This window comes from Somniosus microcephalus, chromosome 14 (genome assembly GCF_052327205.1).
Source record: "Somniosus microcephalus isolate GS21.2 chromosome 14, FLI_Smic_1.0, whole genome shotgun sequence".
In the NCBI taxonomy this organism is placed as follows: domain Eukaryota; kingdom Metazoa; phylum Chordata; class Chondrichthyes; order Squaliformes; family Somniosidae; genus Somniosus; species Somniosus microcephalus.
Genome location: NC_141000.1, coordinates 27,431,572 through 27,448,021, shown reverse-complemented (window position 1 = coordinate 27,448,021; position 16,450 = coordinate 27,431,572). Strand labels below are relative to the sequence as shown.

At 47.3% G+C, this 16,450-nt stretch overlaps 1 protein-coding gene across 1 annotated transcript in view; it reads right to left on the bottom strand.

Moving 5' to 3' along the window:
* Positions 1-16,450, bottom strand: part of LOC147107394 (guanylate cyclase soluble subunit beta-2-like) — a 78,604-nt gene that overhangs the window by 44,758 nt on the left and 17,396 nt on the right. Inside the window, exons 5-6 of the mRNA XM_086007385.1 lie at positions 7,194-7,293; positions 1,497-1,690 (exon numbers count right to left, since the gene is read on the bottom strand). Coding sequence (XP_085863511.1) covers positions 1,497-1,690; positions 7,194-7,293 — 294 coding nt within the window. The remainder of the gene's footprint in view (positions 1-1,496; positions 1,691-7,193; positions 7,294-16,450) is intronic.

The following is a 16,450-nucleotide window of genomic DNA, read 5'->3' as shown; positions in this document are numbered from 1 at the left end:
GGGAGGTGGAGGTGGGGGGTTTACAATCACATAAGGCGTGGGTCCTGGGGTGGCGACAGACCAGGTTATTTTTGTGGGGCCTGGAGAAACACTCTTGCTCCACTGGGTCTCACGGCCTCTTTGGTTCCACCGCCGGTGGAACTGTTCAGAATGCGCATGGTGCATGGCACATAGCCCGACCAGTTCGACCCAAAATTGCAGTCAAGGCCATAGGATTTGCACATTGAAATGGGCCAACTGTCCGAAAGAGGCAGGCGCTTTTCATGCCCAGAGGTAGGCCCCTTTCAAACTGCCGTTGATCACATCGCTGGCGCTAACAGGATGATAAGGCTATCCACCCTGTTCTGAGGCCTTTACTGCCCATTAACACCGGGCGATTCAAGTTGAAGTTGGCCCCGTAGAATTGCACACCACCGAAGGAGGCCTTTCAGCCCATCACATCTGTACCAGCTCTCTGAAAGAACTGAGCACTTGGTGCCCTTCCTGTACCCTTTCCCCATATCTTTTAAAAATATTTATCCACTTCCCTTTTAAAACACGTATGAATTCTGCTTCTGGCTGGGCATTCCATGTCCCAACAACCCTCTGTGTAAAGAAACAGATTCCCCCTACCCTCTCCCTTTGTTCTTTTGGTGATGATTTAAATTGATGCCCTCAGCATAAAATGACTCAGAAATAGTTTTATCTGATTTACCTCATCAAAAGAGCAAAATTCAACAACATATCTGCCCCCAGGAACCATTTCAAAAGTCCGTTTAGGTAATAACCAGAATCCCCAATAACGGATTGTTTTCTGATGTGCAAAATGATTTTCTACAATTTCTTCTGTAAATCTAATTTTGTTTTTACGATGAATAATGCAACAGGGTGCTGTTGGAGGCAGTTTGATCCATATGGCATCGACCCTCATTACTGGCATACTTGACTGTGTCCTCTTGTGCTATTGAATATTTTTAATATGCGGTATCAGAATGGACTTTAGTAGACCAGTAAAAAGCCTTCTGAACAAAGCATTTTTTGGCCAGCGCTGGCAACCATTCTTGGCCAGCACCCCACACCCACTGTATGTCTACAATGGGACTTTAGGGTGGTCATGACTCTTAGTGACATCATTGTACAAACCTTTAATACACTCATATCAAATTCCTCTCTCTGAATTTTAACGGAAGTGTTATTCCATTTACATACGAGCGAGTTGTTGTGATCTGGAATGCACTGCCTGAAAGGGCGGTGGAAACAGATTCAATAGTAACTTTCAAAAGGGAATTGGATAAATACTTGAAGGGGAAAATGGGGAAAGAGCAGGGGAATGAGACTGATTGGATAGCTCTTTCAAAGAGCCAGTACAGGCACGATAGGCCAAATGATTCCATGATTTAAAAGAGTAGAGGCTTTGCTAAAGGTTTCTGCAATAACCTTGGCAGTTTGTACCCTCTAAGCCTTGAAGATTTGATTTCACAGATTTGTGTTCTTGCTGCAGAATTTGTAAAATCTACCTCTTTATCCAACTCTTTTTCCTTGGACTGCGAGCTCACTCCTGGCCTCTCCCTCTGTCCCTGTGACAGCTTCTTTTGGACAACGAGAAAAACCACATGTTCCTTCTCTGTGTGTTCTTCCTCTTCTGACTGGTTAAGGATTTCCATCTCCACCTCCGTGTCGAAGAAATCTTTGGCCACGGCTTCGATTATCCCTGGAGTGCAGACATTTAAGGCAAAAGCGACATGGTTAAGTGAGAGGGACACTGGGGTAGGTTTTCGTCTTTACTGGCATGGGCATGAAGGATCACCTTGGCAGAGTCTGGAGAGGAAAATGGAATGGGGAGGATGGCATGCTTGGTACAGAACCCGCCCGATATTCCTTCTCGCAACTTGAGCACATAATCTAGGATCTCGGCTGACACTCCAGTGTGAATGAATGAATGTTTCTTTCTTTCTTTTTCTTTCGTTCCAGGTTACATAGGATTACATAGGATATACGGCACAGAAACAGGCCATTCGGCCCAACCAGTCCATGCCGGTGTTTATGCTCCACTCGAGCCTCCTCCTGTCTTTCCTCATCTAACTCTATCAGCATAACCCTCTATTCCCTTCTCCCTCATATGCTTATCTAGCCTCCCCTTAAATGCATCTATACTATTCGCCTCAACCACTCCCTGTGTCAGCGGGTTCCACATTCTCACCACTCTCTGGGTAAAGAAGTTTCTTCTGGATTCCCTATTTGATTTCTTGGTGACTGTCTGATAGCCTCTAGTTACGCTCTTCCCCACAAGTGGAAACACTCTCTCTCTATCCACTCTATCAAAACCTTTCCTAATTTATAGGATGCGACAGCTGCCAATGATATAAAGTAGTTGTACATGCGCAGTTCCAGTGGGTTTTTTGGTTGTTCCCACAGATTAGTGAGAGAGAAAGGTGAGGGGTGGAAATTTTAGGTATTGTGAGGTCTGTAGTGTGACTTGAAGGTGATATTAGGATGTTATCAGCTTGTGAGAGTTTTATTGTGAACTCGCGGTGTGTGCTTATCGCTATCAGGCCCTCTGTCTGTTGTGGTTTGAACATGCGGCTGGTGAACAAAATGCAGGCGCAGGATGTTAGGATTTAACCAGATGGGAAAAGGATCATTGAGAAAGAGAGTAGACACACTGCGGAAAGATAGATAGAGGAACGCTAGACAAAGAAACTGGGGAGGAAAATGAGAGGGAGGGCGGAGAAGGAACACGAGAAGAGAGAGAGTGGCAGCTGTTAGATCCGTGATTCTTTAAATAGGATGTTTCCCCAAGAACTACACGGATGCTGTAACTTAACAATCAACAGGTATTTACTGGAGTAGGGTAGTCTCAAGACTGAAGTACAGAAGCCTGCTCCGGCTTTATATACAGGTGTGGTCACTGCCGGTACTACAGTATACAGGAGCTGTAAAACAGTTCTCTCTTAAAGGTACATACACAACAATTCCTCCCCTTTTAGATTAACAGTACCATAACATTCATTTAACAATTAACATTTTTAACATGCAACATTAACTGAAAATAGTCCATTTATAGATTCAGTCTTTGGGGCGGCTTCCTGATCCTTTCGGGATAGCGCCTTTCCTGAGGTTCTTGTTCTTGGTGCGGAGGCGATTCTGGCCCCTTTTTGTCGGTTAGTTCATCGGTTTCCCCTGCTACTGGTTCGGAGGCAGGTACTCGAGACATGGGGTTGACTCGTTCCTGTGACGCTAAGATCTGATCGACGTGGCGTCTCACAATGTTCTCCCCGACATCCACTGTGTACATTAATGGCCCCTGCCTTGTGCATATCGTTCCGGGTTGCCATTTCTCTGTTCGGTAGTCATGGGCCAAGACTGGTTGTCCTACATTGAAGCTCCTTGTCGGCTTCTCATTGATGTGCTGGAATTGTTTATCCTCAACATTTCTTCGCACATTGGGTCTGAGCAAATCCAGACGAGATCTCAACCTTCAGTTAAAGAACATCATGGCCGGGGTCTGGATGGTAACTGCATGTGTCGCATTTCTGTAGGCTAATAGGAAATTGTCCACCTTATGCTGTAGTGGAATTTCATTATCGCACATGGCCTTTATCGCCTTTTTAAAGGTTTGTACGAACCTTTCAGCCAATCCATTTGTGGCTGGATGATACAGGGCGGATGTGTAATGCCTTACCCCATTCCTTCTCATAAATTTTTGAAACTCTTCGGACACAAACTGTGGTCCATTATCAGAGCAAATCTGCTCTGGCAAGCCGTTCCTGGCAAATATGGTCCGTAGGACTGCAATTGTTTTCTCTGTTGTGGTTGAGGACATTTTTATCACCTCAGGCCATTTCGAGTGAGCATCCACTGCTATTAAGAACATTGAGTCCATGAATGGACCAGCAAAATCAATATGTACCCGTTGCCATGGAGAGGAGGGCCACTCCGATGGGTGTAGAGGGGCATGTGGTGGTGCATTTTGGACCTTCTGGCATCCTGAGCAACTCTTGGTTAGGTCCTCGATTTGTTGATCGATTCCCAGCCACCACACATAAGCCCTAGCAAGGCTTTTCATTTTCACCCCTCCCAGATGACCTTCATGAAGCTCATTTAGCACTCTCTCCCTTAACTTGGGTGGAATCACCACTCGGGATCCACACATCACTGTCCCCTGGCATACTGACAGCTGTTCTCTTCTGGATGAGAATGCTGGCAATAGTGAGTCGCCATGTGTTGGCCATCCCCTCACCGTCAAATCATATACCCGAGACAGTGTCGGATCATTGCGGGTCTCCTTCTCTATATCCGCGTTCGTTACTGGCAATCATTCAATTATTGACGAATAAAATATCTCGATAGGGTCCACTGCTGGTGCTTCCTCCACAGTAGGCAGTGGCAGGCGTGATAGCCCATCAGTGTTTCCATGCTGTTTCGTGCCTTTATATTCTATTTCATATTGATTCGCCCCTAGAAACAGGGACCATCTTTGTAACCGTTGTGCAATCATCACTGGAACGCCCTTCTTCTCCGCTGCAGCTTCTAAAAATGGCGTCTCCCGCGCTCTTCCTTCTTCTCCGCGGCTCAATGGAATCTCCCGCACTCTCCCTTCTTCTCCCCGTGGACACTGTTCAGCCCTTGAGCCCTGGCTGTGCTCTGCGCGGTTTTTTTTTTCTGTGTGCCTTTCCCGTTTCCGCCGCTCGGTCCTGAACCCAGCTGCTGCTTTACCCTCTCTCTCTCCATTTTGTTTTTCCTCGACGCCGCTCGGTTTTCAACCCCCGGCTGCGCCCTGTGCGCTTCACCCTCTATCTTACCCCATCGACGCTGCTCGGCTTTTTCTCTGCCGTCGGTCGGCTCCAGCCGCCGCTGTCCAGGAAAGGTCTGCGCTGTACCTGTCGTCAGTCTGTTGCTGATCGTCGTGGCTGGGGAACCAAGCCTGGCTCTCCACAGCCTCCCCTGCGATGTTCACTCTCTGCCGGACGACTGGGCGGTTGCTCGTGGTCGACGCCCGTGTTTCTGGCCTCGACTTTCTTCCACCGCCCTCCCGGAGCGAATCCTCGAAGGGAAATGCAGAGTTGCAGGTAGATTCGAATCGACACTCGTCGCCACTGTTAGATCCGTGATTCTTTAAATAGGATGTTTCCCCAAGAACTACACGGATGCTGTAACTTAACAATCAACAGGTATTTACTGGAGTCGAGTAGTCTCAAGACTGAAGTACAGAAGCCTGCTCCGGCTTTTTATACAGGTGTGGTCACTGCCGGTACTACAGTATACAGGAGCTGTAAAACAGTTCTCTCTTAAAGGTACATACACAACAGCAGCGGTGTGATTAATTCATCAGAATGAACTGCTAAAACTCACCAGTACAATTTAATGAGGAAATGTGACTTGAAGGTGATATTAGGATGTTGCCAGATTGTGTGAGTTTTATTTTTGCCATCAGCTCCTCTGTCTGTTGTGAATGTTACTTTTTCATATTTGGGACCTGACATTTATGTGCAGAATGCTCCTGCGCAGCTTCCGGTAGCTCACGGTTCGTTGGCAGCAGCTTCCGGTAGCTCATGATTCATGGCAGCAGCTTCCGGTAGCTCACGGTTCGTTGGCAGCAGCTTCCGGTAGCTCATGATTCATGGCAGCAGCTTCCGGTAGCCCACGGTTCGTTGGCAGCAGCTTCCGGTAGCTCACGGTTCGTTGGCAGCAGCTTCCGGTAGCTCATGATTCATGGCAGCAGCTTCCGGTAGCTCACGGTTCGTTGGCAGCAGCTTCCGGTAGCTCATGATTCATGGCAGCAGCTTCCGGTAGCCCACGGTTCGTTGGCAGCAGCTTCCGGTAGCTCATGATTCATGGCAGCAGCTTCCGGTAGTTCACGGTTCGTTGGCAGCAGCTTCCGGTAGTTCACGGTTCGTTGGCAGCAGTCACTCCGTAATTTTAAAGACCTCTATTAGGTCACCCCTCAGCCTTCTTTTTTCAAGAGAAAAGAGACCCAGCCTGTTCATCCTTTCCTGATAGGTATACCCTCGCACTTCTGGTATCATCCTTGTAATTTTTTTCCACCCTCTCCACCGCCTCTAAAATCCTTTTTATAATATGGTGACCAGAACTGTACACAATCCTCCAAGTGTGGTCGTACCAAGGTTCAATACAGGTTTAGCATAACTTCTCTACTTTTCAATTCTATCCCTCTAGAAATAAACCCTAGTGCTTGGTTTGCTTTTTTATGGCCTTGTTAACCTGTGTCGCTACTTTCAGTGATTTGTGTATTTATACTCTGAGATCCCGTTGCTCTTCTACCACACTTAGATTCTTATTTTCCAAGTAATATGTGACCTTCCTACTTTTCGTACCGAAATGTAATACCTCACATTTATCTGTGTTGAAATTCATTTGCCAATTATATGCCCATTCTTCAAGTTTATTAATGTCCTCCTGTAATTTGTGGCAGTCCTCCTCAGTATTGACTACCCCCCACCCCACCGAATTTGGTGTCATCCGCAAATTTAGAAATTGTGTTTTTGATTCCAAAGTCTAAATCATTAATATAAATTGTGAACAACAGTGGTCCCAGTACTGATCCTTGTGGAACACCACTTCAATTAGCGACGTGCAATCCTCCCCACCAGAGTTTCCTCCCTGCGCCATCTCCAGGCAATGGTTAACACCCAGGTGTAAAGATGAATATCTACTCCACTGTAACTGGTCATCAGTTGATTTCATGAACCTATCCACGAAGTACGTTAACACTAGACCACAAACATTAGCTCTCGTCGTAAAGCATTCACACCATGTTGTTTGAATATGAAAGTGGACTGAAAGACCCGAATGATGGGCCCAGTTTCACATTGTTGGTGCAAAATCTTTTTTGTACACTCAAAAATGGATCAAAAAACCCATATAAAATAACAAATAAACAGGGTTTCCGCCTCTCTTCTGCCAAAGTGGGAGCAGCTCCGAGGAAATCCCTGGCCAGACTTTTAGCGCCACAAAGGAACAGTGAGCGGGTAAAGTGAAGAGAAAGTGTGAGAAACAAGAAGCGACTGCTCTGGGAGCTACCTGCCCATCAAGGTATTGAATGGCAGAATGGGCTCGAGCGGCTGAATGGCCTACTCCTGCTCCAATGTACATATCAATAGCGAGCAGTGCTTCACCTTAATGACAAATAGAAAACGTGTACAAACTTACTTATCAATTGAAAGACAGCTGCCAGCTAATAATGCAGATTTTACCTGGGACTATATGACAGAGACCTTTTCTGTCAGAATAGTAATGAAGCCACATCTCTCCATCTTCCCTTTTTTCCACTCGAAAAGACGGTGCTTTCATCTCCTAGTGATCAGATAACATTGAACCTTTTAACAGTAGAAATATTCATTTCGGCAACTGTAAAGTCTGTGGGTATTATGTTGAATTAATACACAGACTACAAGAGTAACTTTAACAGGACTTTACTATTCGAAGGTCAGGGCGAATCTGCCCAATAAATCCTGACACAGCACTTATATACCGGTGTGGTCACCGTCGGTATTACAGTATACAGCAGCCAAGATCAAATAGTGCCACACCTAAAATAGTTCTCTTAAAGGGGGACGGTTACATACAATAGTTCTCTTAAAGGTAGAACAGTTACATACACTACAATCCTCCCTTTTTAGCTTACAACATACTTATTCCCCATTAAACATAACATATATTCACTTCATGTAAAAACAGTTCACAGATATAGTCTCTGCGGAAAACAGTTCACAGATTTAGTCTCTGTGGAAAACAGTTCACAGATTCAGTCTCTGCGGGAAACAGTTCACAGATTCAGTCTCTGTGGAGGCGTCTCCTGTGCTTCTTGACTCGGTCCGGACAACGCCTCCGTGGTGTAGCAGTTCCTTGTGGTGTAGTCGGTTCACGTTGCGGGAGTGACTCATCCAATAGTCCTTCCCTAACTTAACAGCTTGAACTTCCGTCACTTCTGAACCAGCATTGTTGACTTTTACAAACAGCTAGATTGCCTTGGGAAGTTTCTCTACTTCCCAACTGATTTGGCTCCGTTCGGAGGGACCACGTGCGTGATCTGGTAGAGGTGATAATGGTTCAGATGGTCATCGTCTTCTGCTTCGTCTTTTCCTTTTCTGCTTCCTGGAGACTCTCTGGGCTCCACTGTCAGCTGCCAGCTGCATGCACAGTTCCTCCCTCTCATCCTCCATTTCCCGTAGTAGCGCCACCATCTCCTGATGTTCCTTAGACTTTAGGTGATTCATCATGGTTTCGGCACTTTGGGAGTTTTCAGCACAAGCTGGGCAGACCAGGTCATCGTAATATTCAGTGTCGCTCAACAGGTCATGGTAATATTCGGTGTCATCCTGAGCTAGACCAGCGAGAGGGTCTTCTATTTCCTCCTTACCCAGCTGGACGTTAGCCAACTTTTGTTCCAAATCCAGACATCTTTCCTGAAGAGACTTCTTCATGCGTTCAGCTTCATCCCGCTTTTCCTGGGCTTCCTGCAAGTCTTTTACTAATGACCTCATTTGTGATTTCAATACTTCAACTTCATTCGGAGATTGATTGATCGGACTATTCAATCCTTCTACTGAAGTAGCTGTTTCAGCATTCCGTTGTTCTACATTGACGCGAGTCAGCGTACTTTTGGCATCCAAGGGCTGCTCTGCTGCAGTCTTCTCAGTCTGTGTTGCCACCTCAGCTATTTCAATAACTTTTGAGAGTTCCGAACCCCTTTTCTTTGAAGATTGAGGCTCGTGTTCAAGTTTTTTCCATTTTAGAGTCTTGTCCCTCAGCATATGAAGGAGTTGGCTGACTGTTAATTCTTCTGCCATCATCCGTTTCCCATTAGCTGCAGGGCTGTTTATAACCTTGCCCTGGGGCTCCTTTGCTGTTTCTACTTCGCCATCATCCGCAGCCTCCACCATTCGAATTTCCACAATTGAATCGTCCGGTGATGCTGCACCCAACTTCAGTAGGAGCTCGGAAGTCATGTCGACCAACTCAGCCTTTTCTGCCTGCAACCTGCTAACAAGCACCTTCAGTTGTTGAACATCATGTTCCACCAGATTAGAGCACGCACCTTCAGAACCCGAATCAGCTTTGATTCGTTTGGCCTCCTCGCGCAGACGGTTTGTGTGCTCCTGCTCCCTTTTCTCCCTCAGCTGCTTCTGTTGTCTTTCCAGATTCTCCCATTCGGTGTCCAAGAACTTTTGCATTGCTTTCATCTCTTGCTCGAGACGGCAACTCAATTGTTCTAATTGCTGTCGTAATTTGCAATGGAGTTGAGTTCGAGCTCGGTGTTCCTCAGTAATGTATATGTCTGTAACCTGGACAGACTCAGAATTCGCTGTCAAACTATGTTGTTGTTGTTCAGTGGAATTCTGTTCTGCAACTTTGTTCTCCTCTGGAGCATAAGCATTTATGCACGCCTTCGTTTTTCCAACCTTAGTCAGCAAGTCCATTTTAGACTTGTCTTTCGTACTTGGGCTGGTCTTATCGTCATCCGTTTCAGAGTCTGAGCTGATTGTCTGCACCGAGTCCTCACTCGTTATTGCTTTTAGGTAGTGCCATTCCATGTTTATTTTCTTGATCCACTCCCATCCTAGAAGTGGTGGTCCTCCCTCAGGTAGTACATATAAATCCATTCCTGGGTGTTCTTTGCCCCTGTCTCTCACTTTGACTCTTATCTTTTCCATGGGGTATACTTTATGCCCCGTGTATGTCTGCAATACAAACTTAGTATCTCTCAAGGGTATATGTGAGAATAGCCGGTTGTAATCCTTTCGATTTATGACTGATAGGGCTGATCCTGTGTCCAATTCCATTTTCACTCAGACTCCGACTATTTTTAGCATGACCCATATAGTTTGTAGGTCGGTTTCTTTACTCACATTGTGAATTCTCAGACTACCCAGTTCCTGGCCGTTTGGGTCTGAATCCGAATTCTGTTCGTCTGAACTCTTCTCAGCCACCTTGTGTACCTTGTTGTACTTTTCCTGCGGTGACTTTTTTTTGTTGTTGTTGGTCTTCTTCCCTGACCGGCATACCTTAGCTATGTGACCAAGCTTGCCACATTTTCTACATTCCTGGTTTTTAAACCAGCATTGGTTCTGGTCGTGTGTTGTCTTCCCACAACGATAACATTTCGATGTACCCGAAGTAATTTGATCCACACTGAGTACCGCTGCCTTCAGCTGCATTTCCGCTGTGCCTCTCGCTGCGGCTTCATGCGATGCTGCAATAAGGACAGCCCTATCAAGTGTAAGATCGTTCTCTTCGAGCAGACGCTTTTGTGTTCATTCCTTCGACAACCCGCACACGAACTTGTCTCTCAATGCCTCTGTCAGATTTTCCCCAAACTGGCAGTACTTCGTTAGTCTACGCAGTTCGACCAAGTATTCCGCGTTGCTTTCCTCTTTCCGTTGTGTTCTCGCATAGAATTTGAATCGTTCCGCCAACATCAGTGGTGTGGGGTTCAAATGATCCTTCAGGGCAGTAACAATATTAGCGAAAGTCTGATCCGCCGGTTTAGCTGGTGATAGAAGATGCTTCAATAGCCCGTATGTCTTGGCCCCCATTGCGTTTAATAAGGTGAGAGCTTTATCATCATCTGCTATTTTATTGGCCTCACAATATATCTCAATACGTTCTACGTACGTGGCCCAATCTTCCACCTTGGAATCGAAGTTGTTGATGTTACCATGCTTAGGCATCTTCACTATCTCTCACTATCTTTCTGCGAAACAACAACGAATTTGTTCGTTAACTTTTTTTTTTCCAAAATGGCGGTTTCCCGCGCTTGTCTTCTTCCCCGCCTACTGGCAAAATGGCGGTTTCCCGCGCTTGTCTTCTCCTGGCGGGAGGGTAAGCTTTTTCCCTCGGGCGACGACCGCTGGCTTTCGGGGTTCGCAGCCTGCGCGTCGGCTTCAGTGCGTTCTTTGTTCCCTTTTCTCGGCAGGGCAACTGGCGCTGGGGACAACCCGTTGACGGCGAACAGTTCCAGCCGCGGGCTGGATCTCGCTCAGTCTCCCTCGCTCGGGCTTTGTCTCTCCCGCTCGCTCGGGCTCTGTCTCTCCCTCAGCGGCTTCCAATCGCGCCTCCCAGCCCTCTCGCAGTCCGGTGCTTTCCTCCCCGGCTGCGGCTGAGTTCTCCGCGATTTATTTATTTTTATATCTTCCCGCGCCTTACGAGCCCGGTCGCAGCGCTTCGTGGCCTCGGTCGCTGCCGGCCTTTTTCACTCCAATCGCGCCTCCCAGCCCTCTCGCAGTCCGGTGCTTTCCTCCCCGGCTGCGGCTGAGTTCACCGCGGTTTATTTATTTTTATATCTTCCCGCACCTTACGATCCCGGTTGCAGCGCCTCGTGGCCTCGGTAGCTGCCCGGCCTTTTTCGCCGGTCGCGGTCTAGCTGTCTCACGACGCCGTTGCGTCTCCCAGCCCGCTTGTACCGCGGCTTCCGTGCTCCATGCTGCCCCAGTCTCAGCGCCTCTGGGCCCGACTTCTGTCCGGCTCCTTTCCCCCGACCATGGTCGAGTTCACCGCCCTTATCCTCCGTTTATTTTTTTATTTTCCCTTTACTCACAGTCACCGTGGCCGACTTGCTTCTCGTGCTGATCGGCTCACTCACCACCATGGCAGAAGGGACAATCAGTGCCTGTTGCTGATGGAAGGCTTCGTGTCTGAATTCTTCCTTCTTCCTTGCTCTGCAGACTCGAGTTTTCTCTCAGCAGAACGACGAGGGCGGGTGCCTCTTCTCGACGCTCGTTAACTGCTTCGGAAGTATTGTTGCCGTAGGGTAAGATCGAACTCGTCGCCACTGTAAAGTCTGTGGGTATTATGTTGAATTAATACACAGACTACAAGAGTAACTTTAACAGGACTTTACTATTCGAAGGTCAGGGCGAATCTGCCCAATAAATCCTGACACAGCACTTATATACCGGTGTGGTCACCGTCGGTATTACAGTATACAGCAGCCAAGATCAAATAGTGCCACACCTAAAATAGTTCTCTTAAAGGGGGACGGTTACATACAATAGTTCTCTTAAAGGTAGAACAGTTACATACACTACAGCAAGTATATTTTGGTATTTACTTTCAGAGCTGAAACATAAAGGGCTCATCTTTTGACTTTGTGCTCTGGTTAGAGAGTCCGGAAGTAGATTCAATAGGGACTTGAAAAGGAAAAGATTGCAGGGCTACGGGGAAAGAGCGGGGGAGTGGGAGTAATTGGACAGCTCTTTCAAAGAGTCGACACAGGCACGCTGGGCTAAATGGCCTCCTTCTTCGCTGTAAGAGTCTATGGCCTAGAAATTCAGTGGCCTGCGCCACCAGTTTGCGCCCAAAGAGGGCTTTTGCGCCTCTGGCCACAACCACCGCGATATTTAGCGGGGCGCTAATGGCGGTGTTTGCCTGTAGCGCTGCGCTGCCACCGATGATGTCATCGGTGTGCACAGCGCCCCGCTACCGCCCCAAGCGCCATATTAGGTCGCAGCCGCCTCCTCCGCGCCGGCCGCAAATAGCGACCGGTACACAGGGGCCTACCTGTGGCGGTAGTGGGGCGAGTTAAGGTGGAGGTGCGGCCGGACGGTTTTTCGGCGGCCGCCTGCCCGCACCTCCGTCCCCGGCCTCCTACACCCCCCCCCCCCCCCGCGGCATTGCCGGCTGTTTCCTGAGAGCCCGGCGCTTCTCCTTGGTGCCGGACTCATTTGCCGGCACTCGCGAGCGGGGATCGCGCTGTTGCAGGCACCTCCCCCTTAACAGGGGGAGGAAGGCCTGCAGTACCGCAGCCTGCTGTGCCGCAGCGTGTGGCGCTGCGGCACTTTGCGCGCCGAAATTCAGTTTCAGCGCCCCAAGCGGGGCGCCTAAAGCCTTGTTTAGCGGCCGGCTTCCATTTGGGGCGCTGAAACTGAATATCCCGATGGCGCAAGTGGCTCCGCGCGCAGCGGTAATTCTGGCGCCCAGGCGAGCTGGGCGCCCCAAACTGAATTTTTAGCCCTATGATTCTATCTGTGCTACCGCCAGGCGAGGCATTCCGTTGACTGTATGAAGGCGGAGAATTACCACCCCCTGTGCCTTAATGTACCAACGAAGCATTGATATTTACAGCCCTGAAGAAGACCATTCGGCCCATCGTGTCTGTGATGGTCCTTTGTTATAGCAATCCACAACTACTCCGGCTGCCCTGCTCCCCCACCTCCTCATAGCCATGTCTGCCTCCTGCTTCCTATGTCTACTTTCCCCTTAAATAGAAGGAAAGAAAGAACTTGCATTTACATCTTCAGGACGTCCCAAAGCACTTCACAGCCAATGGAATGCTTTTTTTGATGTAGTCACTGTTGTAATGTAGGCAAATGGGCTTCACCAATTTAACCACAGCAAGGTGCCACAAACAGCAACGAGATAAATGACCAGATCATCTGTTTTAATAGCATTGGTTGAGAAATAAATGTTGGCCAGGACACCAGAACAGATTAACCGGACATTCATCTTCCTGCTATTGATGAGATCTTGCTGTGCGTGACGCACTTTGAGACATTTTTTTTAATGTAAACCTTGGGAGGTGTGTGGTGCTGGTCATTGGCCACTCCAGGAAGGTTGTGGTGGGCCTGCTCCTTGAACCACTGCAGTCCTCTCCTCACAGATGTGATAAGGTGCTATGTTAATGTATTCAAGGCACTTACTTTGCTTTATGTCATTAACTTGCCACAAATTGATACTTTTCTTGGTTTGACGAAGATCCCTGTGAAATTTCACCGTTATATTATTTCTGTATGATATGGAATGTAACCATTTTAAAAGCAATATATTATAGTTTTATTAATGTGGTTTGATAGTTTCATCACAAGTAAATCATTCCTTCTCATTCAGAGACAACATGGAGCGGCAATACCATCCTACAGGCTGGTCAACATCAGTTGATATATTTTCTGTTGGTTGCTTATGTCAGTGAGAAGGTGGAGGTAGATGATGGTGAAGATGTGCACTGAACTGCCCAGGGAGGCTGACAGAATTATACAGATACTTGAGGTATCAATCTTATCTTCCTTTGAGTATAGAGATTGAGAGGTGATCTAATTGAGGTGTTTAAAATAATAAAAGGATTCGATAGGCTAGAGAGAGAGAAATTATTTCCTGTAGTGGGGGAATCCAGAACGAGGGGGCACAATCTTAAAATTAGAGCCGGGACATTTAGGAGTGAAATCAGGAGGCACTTTTCACACAAAGGGTGGTGGAAACCTGGAACTCTCTCCCCAAAAAGGCTGTAGATGCTGGGGGTCAATTGGACCTTTCAAGAGTGAGGTCGATAGATTTTTGTTGGGTAAGGATATCAAAGGAAATGGAGTAAAGGCTGGAAAATGGAGTTTAGGTACAGATCAGCCATGGTCTAATTGAATAGCGAAACATGCTCAAAGGGATGAATAGCCTCCTCCTGTTCCTACTTTCCTATGAGGGATGATGTGGAGATGCCGGTGTTGGACTGGGGTGCACAAATGTGAGAAGTCACACAACACCAGGTTATAGTCCAACAGCTTTATTTGAAATCACAAGCTTTCGGAGCGCTGCTCCTTCGTCAGGTGAAGTGAAGAGATGCATATAGGCACAGCATATATAGTCAGAGAATACGGCCAGATGATTACAGGTAGAAAGATTACCTGTAATCATCTGGCAGTGTTCTCTGACTATATATGCTGTGCCTATATGCATCTCTTCACTTCACCTGACGAAGGAGCAGCACTCCGAAAGCTTGTGATTTCAAATAAAGCTGTTGGACTATAACCTGGTGTTGTGTGACTTCTCACATTTGTCCTATGAGGTAGGGAGCGATGGGGAGGTAATAATCAGTGGGACTGGCCAGTTAGACTACATAGTCTTTTCCAGACCTGTACTTTCCTATGCTCCTTGGTGTAAAAACCGCTTTACTGTTTTATACTCACGCCAAACTGGCCACTCTTTAACTCATCTGTTGAAAATATATCTGTTGATGTTAAGCACTCTCTACCTGTAGAATGTTCCCCAGCTCACTGACTGTGAATGAGAAGGAAAATTCTTCCTATTAATCACTTAAGTGAACTTTTCTCAGGCTTCAATGTCATCTAATTTAGTGCCTAACATTTTAGGTCACATGATCACTTTCTCCTTCTTCCGACTTCCTTCCTTACAAGGCTATGGGGACGGCGCTAGAACTGGTACTCACTGCTGCTCATTATTAAATTGCTTTCCTGTGACAGGGACTCAGGTTGGGCCATCTCAGTATAACAACACCAACAACTTGTATTTATATAGCGCCTTTAACGTAGTAAAGCATCCTAAGGTGCTTCACAGGAGCATTATAAAACAAAATTTAACACCGAGCTACAAAATGATATATTAGGGCAGGTGACCAAAAGCTTGGTCAAAGAGGTAGGTTTAAAGAGCATCTTAAAGGAGGAAAGAGAGGTAGCAAGATGGAGAGGTTTAGGCAAGGAATTCCAGAGCTTAGGGCCTAGGCAACAGAAGGCACAGCCACCAATGGTGAAGCGATTAAAATCTGGGATGCTCAAGAGGCCAGAATTAGAGGAGCGCGACTATCTCGGAGGGTTGTGGGGCTGGAGGAGATTACAGAGATAGGGAGGGGTGAGGCCATGTAGGGATTGAAAACAAGGATGAGAATTTTAAAATCGAGATGTGCTTAACCGAGAGGTCAGCGAGCACAGGAGTGATGGGTGAACAGGACTTGGTGCAAGTTAGGATACGGGCAGCAAAGTTTTGGATGATCTCAGGTTTATGGATGGTAGAAGATGGGAGGCTGGCCAGGAGGTAACAAAGGCCTGGGTAAGGGTTTCAGCAGCAGATGAGCTGAGGCAGAGCAGGAGTTGGTCGATGTTACAGAGGTGGAGATAGGCAGTCTTGGTGATGGCATGGATATGTGGTTAAAAGGTCATCTCGGGGTCAAATATAACACCAAGGTTGCGAACAGTGTGGTTCAGCCTCAGGCAGTTGTCAGGGAGAGGGATGGAGTCGGTGGTTACGGAATGCAGTTTTTGGCGGGGACCGAAGACAATGGCTTCGGTCTTCCCAATATTTAGTTGGAGGAAATTTCTGCTCATCCAGTACTGGATGTCGGACAAGCAGTGTGACCATTTATAGACAGTGGAGGGGGTCATAGCTGAAGAAAGGTTGTGTTAAAAGCCCTGTAGGGATTGTGGCTCCATCAACGTCAGTCAATGAAGCTAACAATGAGCTAAACTCTGGGTCTGTCTCACTCAGCCTACCATATAACCCCGATATTTACTGAGACACGAGTTCAGAGCGGGAGGGAGGATTTACAGTTGGGAAATCCAGAAGTACAGGTTTTCCTGAACGCCCGGCAGTTCTAACTCCAGGGCGTGTTTTTAATTTTTTTCTCCAGGTTGACAAGCTGATTGACAGGCTGATTGACAGGCTGGTTGACAAGCTGACTGACAAGCTGATTGACAGGCTGATTGACAGGCTGATTGACAGGCTGATTGACAGG